Below are 12,087 nucleotides of genomic sequence, written 5' to 3' on the forward strand. Positions count from 1 at the left end.
AGGTCTAATCTATAAACCTTATTCTTTACCTCCACCACATATTCATGTTCATGTGTTATATTGCTGAGATTATATCTGCTTGGCCTGGGAATGTTTCCTGGGGTTTCTTTAATTTGATTCTAAGCTTTGTAATGAGAAGCATGTGGTCATGGCCACAGTCAGGTCCAGGTCTGTTTTTGTTGATTGTAGAAAGCTCTTCCATTTCTGACTACAAAGTATATCGTCAAACAGATTTCAGGTTTGGAAGAGACAGTTAGGAAGACAGTGACTTTCAGAGAATGAAACTAATTTAAAAGACGTTAAAGATCCCCTTACAAATATGACTACTTCACACACTATCCTCCGGGTCTATATTATATCATCGAACGCTTAAAAAGTGAACGCTGATTGATCGACCTAATTTAAGTGAAAGCTTACAATCTCGAACTGTCAGATCAGCGATTTTTTCCCAGGGAAAAAAATTGCTGATTCAAAACACATACACACAACACAAGCACACCAAACAAACAGAAATCCACACACATACACCTAAAATCTGATACCTAACCCTACAATAAACTATGCACACACCGCTAACTACCCACTTACCTTAACTCAAACCCTAAGGTCCGTCACTATCGCACACTCACCTCACCCGCTCCCTAACCCTAACTCACTTAAATCCGCCCTAACCCTCATGTCCACTCAATCGCACACACAACTAACCCGAGCCCTAACCCTAACTCACCTAAATTACCCTAACATTCACATCCACACAATCGCACACTTACCTGAATCCGACCGATAACTTTCCACCATAACACTGAAAATACCGCAGCAACAGAAACGGACAACCAAATTCTTTCCCTAGGAAAAAATTTGAGTTTCTGCTGCTTCGATATTTTGCAGTTTCGCAAAAATAAATTCGATCAATCAGCGTTCGCTTTTTTAAGCGTTCACGGATATAATATAGACCCTATCCTCCCTGGCATCTCCTTCCCCAGTTAAGTTGGACCATAAACTCATGACATTCACCTTAAAAATCTCTAAAGTCCCTGCATCAAATTTCCTAGAATTCAAGGAACTCAAATGTACTAACCTCATCCAAATCTATAATGAGGTTTCAAATTTCACTCATGGCAGCATCATCTTGGACGCTGACACAGCAGGCAGATCATGAAGAGGTCTATGCACTATTTAGATAGCTGTAAAAAGTTGGCAGTTCCAATAGCAAAATATAATGTGAATTTTAAAAAAATCACCTCAGAGGACCTCTAACATAAACACACCTAAAAATAAAAGAAAAAAATCCTTAAATTATAAGGCAGATCCAAAAACTTTCATATCAAGGACAGGATCAGAAATCTTACAAAAAAATTGAAAAATATTATTAGATCTACAAAAGCAGCCCATGAGCTTAGGTTAGCATTTGAACCACAGGATAATTATAAATCCTTCTTTAGCTGCATTAAGAAAGCATAACATTCAGCATTGCTATGAACATATTCAACATGGCACCATTGATTCAGACCTAGTGTGTATTACCAATATGCTATCAAACCAATTCAGTGGTAATTTTATCCAGAATACTTCTATCCAAAGCCCATACATCTCTAAATCCCATAAACATTCAATTATGACAAAAGAATATATACTGAAAATGATTTCTAAGACCAAAATTCTTCCATGGGACTGGACGATATAACAGGTTGTTTAACAGTGATAAAGCCTGTCCTGGGAGAGCCTCTTCTCAAACTGCTTAACTTAAGTTTAGCTAAACGTTGATATCAAAAATAACATTACCCGTGACTCTCAAAAATTTGGCTTTGTCAATGGAAGATCCTGCCCAATTAATTTTGTAAATGTCTTTGATGGAGTTGCACAAGCTATCAATATTGGTTATTCGTTTCACACAGTGTATCTTGCCCTGGCCAAAGAGTTTGATAACAAACCCCATACTGCCATTTTAAATAAGCTTAATGATTTAATAATAGATCCTTATGTGGCAAGATGGATAGTAAACTAGCTAAAAGACAGAACTCACAACAATGTGAATGGCAGGTGCCTCATCAGAAAGTATGAGGATAACCAGTGGTTTCTCTTGGGTGTCAGTGCTGGGACCCCACTTTTCTGGCATTTACTTTTCTGATCTCCTGACCAGAAACCAAGACCTTTTGCTAAGAAAGTTTGCAAATGACTGCAAACTGGGAGTTATTTTCAAGCACCACCTCCAATACCCATACCACTTGCACTCAATTTGAGCCCATTTTTAGTACACCACGTATTTAAGTGCAAACCCCCCCCCCCCCAAAAAAAAATACTGTCACATTTGGTAGACAACACCCCCAAAGCATACAGCACAGACAATATCCTACAGTAGAGTCCCTCTTATCTGGCCTCTCTCTAACTGGCCTCCTGTTTAACTGGCCATCAAATTTCTGCTGTAACCCTAACAAAAGACAACAGAGAAGAAAACTTCTGCCTCCAATGGGCTAAATAATGACAGACATTTGAGTTTTAGACGTCATATTCATTAGAAAAATGCATACAAACACAAATCCTGTTATTCTAGTTGATTTATAACCTACAAATGCTATTTTGTATGCTTTTTCCTGATTAACCAGCTATTTATTTATCCAGTTTAAGCTTTGTTTTCAGTCTACTGTACTTCTAAATGAATATATAGTTAGGGGACCTTGGAACATGGGTTGATAATTCTTTCTCTTTCGATCAAGTGACAACAGAAGTCAGAGAATCCTTTTACTAATGTAAGCAAACTGCCAAGGAAATACTGTCCAAATCTAAAGAGGTAACCACAAAACAACTTCAAGAGGACTTCAATTTATTCACAAGGAATATTGGTTAATTTCTTTCATCAATCATTGCCAAGAATTCATCAAAACTGAAACATAACTTTGCAAATGCTTAAGCACAAAAAAAAAAAAAAAAGAACACAAACACAGGGAAAACATGCGAACTCCGCATAGGCACTGACTGGAAGTGAGGACTGAGTTATGAATCCTGGATATACTACTATGCAGAGATCTTTTCACCTGAACTAAAACATTTTTATTATTTTCTAGTCTGGAGTCCACTAATCCTTGGTGATGGTGCCCCCCACACACACATACAACCTGGCAATGCCTTACATGATAAAAACATCTAACTACTGGGATGATAAACTCACCCACTCAGGTAACTTTAATGACCCCTCACTCACTTTAGCTAACTTTAATGATACTGGAGGGATTAAGGTGAAGTACCTGACAGCCTTCCTCCATCTACAAGGACTATTCTTCTAAATGAAGTGATGCCTAGGCTACGAATAAAAAAGAGGTGGGGGGGGGGGTTAAAGGGCATGCAGTCCATGCTGCCTACCTGAACTTTGCTATGGCCTTTGACACTATCCATTACACCAGGATTATTGACATGCTCTCCCAGTGCCACATTAACCCACATGTAGTTCACTGGATAGCTAACTGGCTATCTGACAGAACCCATACCATTAAGGGAAGGGGTATTTGCACCAGAGAGAACAACATCAGCAGTGCCCTACAAGGCTTTGCCTTGGCTCCCCTCCTCTTTGGTATGCATGTCTCTGACATGAATGGGAATTTCAAGGGACAATGGCCACCAAAGTTTGTTGATGACTGCAGATAGGTAGCGGTCATCAAATCCCACTCTGGCACCCAAATTTTCCAGCACACACTGGACTAGACAAACTCATGGTGCATTAGTTAGCACAGTTTCTTTTGGTAAATCTGCATCACCACTGTACATCCTATAGATAACATTCTTCTTAAATCTGACTCAGTCATCAAGGACTTGGGTACCTACACTGGTATAATTTAAAAAACTTTCTGCCTTGATGGTATCTCCTCAAGTCCAAAGAGGATATAGTCCCACTTTCTTCCTCCTTTATTAGGCCCATCGTTGAATACATACATCTCTCTGTGCGTGTAAAGCAACTCAAAGAACTTCACAAAAAGATCTTTAGTCTTAGTACCCTTATTTATTCTGTTAGACTTGAAGTCCTATCCTACTCGGTCTCAGACAGACTCTGGGGGTGATCTCTCCTTAGCCTTCCCTCTATGGACAATGTCACACCCTCTCTAGAGGCCTAAACCTGTGCAGCTATGCATACTGCCAGCGGACACATCAGGTGCCTTAAATATCAAGCATAGTACTTCCCCTAACACCCTTTCAACTCAAGTCTGAATGACTGGATGAGTGATCACTCACTTTCACCAGAGATATATGAGGAAAATCTACTTACTGGAAGACACAATCTCCTATTAATACTGTTTGACACAGCTAGGCTTCTCTATGGGCTGTAAGCTTAGTAGGAACGTAGAACCTTATTAACCTATCTGCTATAGCACTTTATAATGCTTATTCTACGTGTATTAATTGTCTTCTTAGAGTCTACAAAAGTGTGTACATCTTTAAAATACTACACGAAAATGTCTTGATGGTCTGTGTGCAAGTCTTGCAGATGTACTGATTATAATGCTATTGTCACACTTTGTTAGTTCAGTGTATCCTCAGGCTGTGGATGAAATGGGACCTTACTATCAAGGCCATTACTCCACTTAAACTTACAAAAGTAAAAAGAAAAATACTTGTTTTTCTAAAAAAAACAGAACTACCAACAGAGTAAAATTGGGACAACTTGGCATAATGGTTAAGGTGTTTACCTTACAAATACAAGGTGCAAGGTTTGATACTCACATGGGGATAATTAGCTAGGCTTAAAACAGCCCTCAAGGGCAATTAGCCTAGTACTATATATGTGTGTGTGTGTGTGTGTGTGTGTGTGTGTGTGTGTGTCACTAACTAAACAAAGGTTTTGAATGTCAAGAAGAACTAAAGCCAGTATATGATGACCCCAACCTTCTAAAACATACTTAGGTCAGCATAAGACCATCAGTATAATAGCAAATGGCTGGTCTCAAGGGAAAGGGACTGCTGGGGAGACGTGCATCATCAAAAGATACACATGATAACACCCCATTACAACGATGTACTGCTCAGATGACTCACCTAATGATGATCTGCTGTTTATAGGTGTTTTCCACTAATGGATGAACTATGTCACTTAAACTTATAACATCTACCACTGAATATAAAGCCCCCTTTGATATTTACCTGTCCATAATCATCATCAGAAAGGAAATTTGAAGACTTTCTTATTCTTCTAAATGAAGTTGCAATTAAAGAAGTCAAAGAAGCAAGAATGTATCCAAATAAACTATGGAATAATCCTTGGATAGAGGCTTTAGCCATTACTGAATTGTCATCTTCATCTACTTAATTATTTGGACTATGAAATTTGCTTTGTTTTAATTATACTTTGCTGGTCTCAGGCTCTTGTAAACATTGTAAATAGTTACAATTTATTTGTTCCTTAGAACTATAATTCAGCATATTTCAGCACTGTATCGTGTATATTTCAGCACTGTATCGTGTTTGCAAGATTTGTAATCTTAGCTCTTTTTTCAAAAATCTTAAAATATTTCAGAAAAAAAGACATTTACCTGTCCAGACACATGCAACACTGGAACACCCACAGAGATACCTTACTAAAAAGGCCTAAACATGTCCTACATGGACCGACTCAAAGTCCTTTCTCTATATACTCTGTATCCTGCAGACTGCTAAAAGGTGACCTGTGCCTGGCATACAAGGCATCCCCCGACCCAATACTGATGGATTTACTGCACATCAGCAAGTCAAACAGCATCAGAAATACTCTGTCTAGGGATCTAAATCTCCTCTGCAACATCAACAGAATTGTTTGTTGGGACACTTGTATCTCTCAAAGGATACCACTGCTCTGGAATACACTCCCCATCCACATAAAACAAAGTTCATCCTGGTCTATATTTAAGCAAAACTTGGATCTATGGATAGGAAACAGAAAATTTACCACTGTACAGCTAATGGACAGAAGCAAATCCTACATGCTTTAGCACATGCATGGGTCCCCTCAAATTATCTATGGTATGATCCCAATCAGTATCAATAGATATAATATATAACTATCTGATCATGGGATTGGTAAGGCCAACCTCTAAATGGGATAGGTTAATTCGAGCACAAGAAGTGAAGTCTGCTATTCTTAAAACTGCCCACAAAAGCAGTTAGCCTGATACTTACTTATGAACCTATAACATCCTGAAGACAAAGAACTTTACTGTATACCCTTAAATTCCTCAACTGTATTCAGACTGAATCGACAAGACCAGGCCTACCTGGAGAAAAGCATCTTAAATCTACTGTATCTATAAATTATATGAATTGCTTTTCTTTAAGCAGCATCCCAACAAATATAAATCTTACATGGTTAAGATCAGGCATTCCATGTGTTACCTTTTTTGTAATGAAGTAATAACAAGCAAACACATTCAATACAGGATGCGAAAGAAAATGTAACTTAAGAATAATGTACTATTGACAGGCAAGGCATGACAGACTTCTCTATAAAATGAAACCCTAGCACTTAAAAGTAATGTAAAACCAAAGCTGAACATGCAGATTTTGACTTCTTTAGGAAACAGTATGCATTACGTTCACATCTTTACTACAGTACAGACTGTGCTACATGCTTACCTCAAACCGCTCATCCTCACATCTGTAAATGTGCTCTTCATACTGAGTTTTTTTAGAACTGACAAAGGTAGAGTCTTCAGACCAAGATGGGAAGGACACCCATGTGTCATTTAAAACCTTGAATGAGAAGGGAAATGTCATTCTCAATTATATGACAGCTGGTGTACTTGCATTACAACTTTCAAATTCATTTAGTTGCCTCCTGTAGATGTAAAAATTAAACATACCTCTTTACAAAGTGGAGTCCTTCCTGTACACTTTGGTTGCTGATAGCTCTTTGGTAGTGCTCTGTAGCTGGACCCAAGTCGCTTACAGGAGGCATAATCTATCTCCATTGCAATCCCCTCCGTTGCTCGTTCTTTGGGAAAGGATTCGATGTGCATGGATTCCTTGTAACCAAGGAAATTCTTAAACCAGGTAAATATCTCAGGAAATTTACTGTAAAAGGGACAAAACAGAATTTTAGAAAAATTTAAAAATGAAAAAAAGATGGCTTGACCAATACTCTCATGTCTACATGCATTGATAATATACGTATTAAATAAAAACATACATTATCCTAATGTTTAGCTCAAGTTCACAAATATTGAGCAAAACACTAAGTTTATGAAGTATTTCCCTGAAAGATTCATTTCTGTGATGTACTGTGAAGGTAACCTCACTCTAGTCTTTCTTAATATGATACAAGCCTTTACAATGTTTTCATAGAGCGGATTGCACACTGTGCACTGAAAAGCATAATAAATAACTATACTAGGTTTCAATGGATCCGATGGGAGCCAAATATTTTACTTATCTAAAAAACATTTAACAGTGAAAGAGGACAGGAGTAAAATTACCTTTCAGTTCTAATGTAGGGTGAGGGGTGACAGAATGGAGTATACATTAAAAAATGCCTTACATTGAAAAACAGGGAGAATACAAGAAAACTTGTTGCTCAAATTACTACTAAAACTTTATAAATTTAAAATATATGCAAACCTACTATGTTAAGTAGGGAACAGCAGTGTTAGAAACCTGCCCTGTCAGCTCTATAACATAGCCAGTAAATACCTAAGACAAAATGTGGCACATCAGTCCCTATTTGTGCTAAACTATATAACTCGATGCAGTCAACAAAATAATTAAAACCATTATTTATGTGCATTATGAGAGCTTTTATGCGGACTATGTCTTCAGAACCAAGAAGTGAGAGTCAACAGATACCCACTGCACTACTGCTTTTCCAGAAATTACAATGTCAGGTAAGACCGACATCAATAAATTAATTCTTCCTTAATGACCAAGCACCAAATCCACATCAAGGGAAGAAACTTGGTCAGCATTTTGTCAGTGACCTCTTATTCGAAAAGTCTACCTACAGTCCCATCTTTGTAACACTGATTCCTTCTTTAGGTAAAGGCTGGGCAGTGGTGATACTAAAGCTTTCACACTGCTGGGATGATTTTTTTTTAACTTTCTTTTTCAATTAATTTTACTGTAGAAAACCCACTAGGCCCATGCCCTTCTTTTCAGGGGTGACGTAGGATCACCAATCTAAGTGACTTGCTGTGAATAGCACAGTATGCAAGTGGACAGTGATGAAATCTAAGCCCGAACAGCAGAACAACAGAAGCAAGCATCTCAATTTCAACCCTCAGTGCCACAAGGTTAGTTAACTCTGTTCTGTTTATCGAACCCTACACACAGTGATTATTAGCATGCAATGATCTTGTGTATGCACAACATGCAAAGGTAGCAATCGACTGCTTCATCAAGCTTTCGGTTACTACTTGCAGCACAGCCAGTTACCTCTATTGCAGAGTCCTTTTTTCCTCCCTTCACATCAAGAGGAGCTGAGCTGGTCAAACCACTCACCCCTTCTATCTCAACCAGCTTCTTTTTCAACTAAAACTACTCAGATGTGATTCTATCACCTGCAGTCCTTGTTTTTTCATTTGTCCTGGATGGATACAATAAAGGAAACATGTCAGGATACAAACTATACAAGGCTCCGGACACAGCTTATATTTTTGAGAGCTTCCATTCTTTAATAGTAAAAACTATTAAAGAACGAAAGCGCTCAAAAATACAAGCTGTGTCTGGAGCCCTGCCTAGGTGGTTGGTAGAATTTTTCTCAGTTACTAAGTTTGGTTTGTGTTCTACTACACTTTTGGATTTTATGACGTCAGGAAGCAAATAAATAATGGCATACCTTACTGAAATGAGGAAACAGTATCTGTTTTAACACATTACCAATCATAACATGCTGGACATTTTCTGTTATACTGGCCCTTCAGAGCTTTCAGTCCAACAGAGGGAGGGAGCCTGAGACCTGAAATGACAATTCCAGGAATTACAAATAAAAGCCCACACCTTGGCATAAACTAACAAATAATATTTACCATTACGGCAAGTTTACTTACACAACTGTGCTATGTTCTTCATATCAATCACTGCTGCAGTAGCCTATGCTATATGGGAAGATTACCATCGTTTACAAACCTCAGGAGGTGAAAGGAGTCCTGGGAGAATGGTCCTAGCAAAGCCTGATCTAGATCTAGAAAAGAAATCAAGCTTATAGTGTTTTGTAAAATTATGTACAGAGGACCAGGTTGCTGCTTCTAGAATACTTCCAGAATCCAACCCTTTCCAAAAAGCCATAGATGAAGCAAAGGCCCTGGTGAAGTGGGCCTTGACCCTGCCTGGAATAGTTTTGTTGTGGTTAGTATATCAAAAGGTAATAGCCTTAGACAACCATATGGAAATAGCCTGCTTTAACACAGGTTGTCCCTTCTTTTATTTTTATTTATTTTATTTATTTATTTAAATTTGTTGACCGGGAGTGTCCGACTGGACGTAGGTCCATTTTCAGTGGAGGCCCGGGGAGAAAAGCTCCACAGTTAAAACAAACAGACAGTAGTTACATTGGATTACATAGTGATTAACAATTTAACATAGCAATTACTTACAACATATTTACAGGTGAAGAACATAGTACATCAGTAGACAACTAGAATCTTTATCTGTGCAGTACATAACAGACATTAACAAATGTTACAATGAGAAGTTCCTGCTGTATAAGTACTAGGCTTATGAGCATCTGAGCCTGCTATAATCAAGGTAGTTAGTGGAGTGGAAAGAAAGGTAGTGGTTGGATGGGGTGGATGATATTAGAGTGGGAGTTGCAAGGGTATAGCCAGCGTGTTTTTAGGTGCACTTTTAGTAAAGTTTTGAAGTGGGTGCATGATGGTACAAAGGTAATTGTGGGTGGGATTGAGTTCCATAATTTGGCTATGGCGCAAGAGAATAGTGCTTCACCAGCAGAGTTATTGGCTTTAGTGATCTGCAAGTGATTTTTGTTGCTGGATCTTAGTGGTCTGGTGGTGCGATAGGGTTGGAGTAGATTCTGGAGGGATGGGATATTTAGTGGATGGTTTACTAGTTTGTGGGCGAGTGAGAGTTGATACCACTAAAGGAGGTGAGGGAGTTCAAGCCAGCCCAGTTCAGCAAGTGAGAGACAGTGGTGACTACGATAGGATGCCCCTGTGGCGAATTTGGCGATTTTGTTGTAGCAGGTCTCTAGCTTGTTTAGATCGCATTGCCTTAGGCTGGTATATATTGGAGAGGCATAAAGTAGGGTGGATATAAGGTGGGAATTTGCTATTGAAATCTTTGCTGCTTTGGTGAGAAATTGCTTATTTCTGTACAACGCTCCTAGTTTTTTGTGGACTTTTTTTATCGTCATGGATATGTGAATGTCAAATTTTAGTTTATTGTCTATTTCCACTCCTAGCAATTTGGTGTGTTCAGTTGGGTATATGGTGGTTTTGTCTTTTGCTGTGATGTTAAAGTGAGAGTTGTTCTGAGTATGTTTGGTGGGTTGGAAGATGAGTAGTTTAGTTTTGTTTTGTTTTTACCATCACAATAAATGAAGACTTTATCAAAAGATCTGAAAGATTTAGTTCTGCCAAGACAGTACCTGTCTGTAGACACCTAAGGTATGCAATATCCCTTTCTCCCTCATTTTTAGGATCAGGAAAGAAAACAGAGATGGATAGTCTGGCTTAAAGTATACTTGGATACCACTTTAGGCACAAAAGGATTATTTCTTTTTATTGTATTTTGACACTTGATTACCGGGAAAGTCCAGCTGGGTAGGTAGCCCATTTTCATCAGAGGCCTTCGGAGAAAAGATCCATTTACTACTGTACAATACAAACTACAATGCAATACAATGCAATAATACAAAATAATAGACTAATATGCAGTAAACAATATAGAGATGAAGCCAAAAAAGAAAAAAAAATTCAGGGAAGAAACAAAAATAAGAATCCAGTGGTATAAAAGCATTTGTTTGCTATACAGTTACCGTGAAGATATATTTCGCACATTTTACATTTGGAAAATAGTTTGTTGTTCATGAAAATCTGTACTTTACATACATATACATATATACATACATACAAGTAGAAAATGTGACAATTGTTTTAGGTATGAATAGTTTACAGCAGAATACAGATATCTTTGTGAGAAGAAAAATAGAGGGTGAATGGCAGATATGATCCAGTTTAAGTATAAAATAATGAATTTTGGCTATAAATGAAATAAATATAGGGGGATACAAAGAGGTTTAGGATATGTATGAGTTTAAGAAGAGACGTGTAAGTAATGAGAATAGTAAAAATTGATAGAGAAAGAGGTTGATAGTGAATCTGATGGAGATGTGAAATAGAGGATGACAGAGATGAACAGATGAAAGATGGAATTATAGCATAGTGGAATGCAATTAGGCTTTTTACAGAGACAATTGCTTGACTTAAGTAGTTGTAGTTTTAACTTGAATTAAAATTTTCTATGATTTAATGTGGACTTAATATCTAGTGGTAGTGGGGTATATATCAGTTCATCGCAATGCAATTGCAGCGAACGTTGGATTGTCGATCCTCATTCAACGAAAACTGTTTCAGCGATTTGGTGAATTATCGAAGGCAAGTAAATACTTGCCCTACAGCATAACTCTGCCCTTTTCTCCACTGTAGTGTGATCTCAGAGTTGGTATACATAGTTGCATGGGTTCAATTTGCCAAATTGCCCCTGTGGAAAATGAGATAGAACTGTGTCAGCAAAAGAGCTTGCAACTCAAGACACCCTTCTTGCAGAGGTCGAAGCAATCAGTAAAACTGCTTTCCATGTTAACCTCAAGTCAGCCAGATTAGCTGGTTCAAAAGGGGCAAGTGTTAGCTTCTCTAAAATAAAATTAAGATCCCAAGGAGGGGCCACCAGTTTTCTTGGAGGCCACGTATACAAAACCCCTTTCAAACATTTCTGTCATGAGAATGCATTGAAAGAGGAGGATCCATGGGCAGACATGCTGAAATTACCAATAAATTAATCTTGATGAAGGAGTAATAAAGACCATAAGATAACAACTCACACAAATAATATTGTAAAAACACAGATAAAGTAGCCCTACATGGGTGCTGGTTATATTAACAAAAACTACAAAACTTTTTC

The 12,087-nt window shown here is 38.0% G+C and overlaps 1 protein-coding gene across 1 annotated transcript in view; it reads right to left on the reverse strand.

Moving 5' to 3' along the window:
• LOC122806647 (paired amphipathic helix protein Sin3a-like) overlaps nucleotides 1-12,087 on the reverse strand; it is a 1,669,103-nt gene that overhangs the window by 785,179 nt on the left and 871,837 nt on the right. The window contains exons 12-13 of the mRNA XM_044077237.1: nucleotides 6,819-7,029; nucleotides 6,592-6,708 (exon numbers count right to left, since the gene is read on the reverse strand). Of these exons, the coding sequence (XP_043933172.1) occupies nucleotides 6,592-6,708; nucleotides 6,819-7,029 (328 nt within the window). The remainder of the gene's footprint in view (nucleotides 1-6,591; nucleotides 6,709-6,818; nucleotides 7,030-12,087) is intronic.

This window comes from Protopterus annectens, chromosome 7.part0 (assembly GCF_019279795.1).
Source record: "Protopterus annectens isolate FY-2018-M chromosome 7.part0, PAN1.0, whole genome shotgun sequence".
NCBI classification, from domain to species: domain Eukaryota; kingdom Metazoa; phylum Chordata; order Ceratodontiformes; family Protopteridae; genus Protopterus; species Protopterus annectens.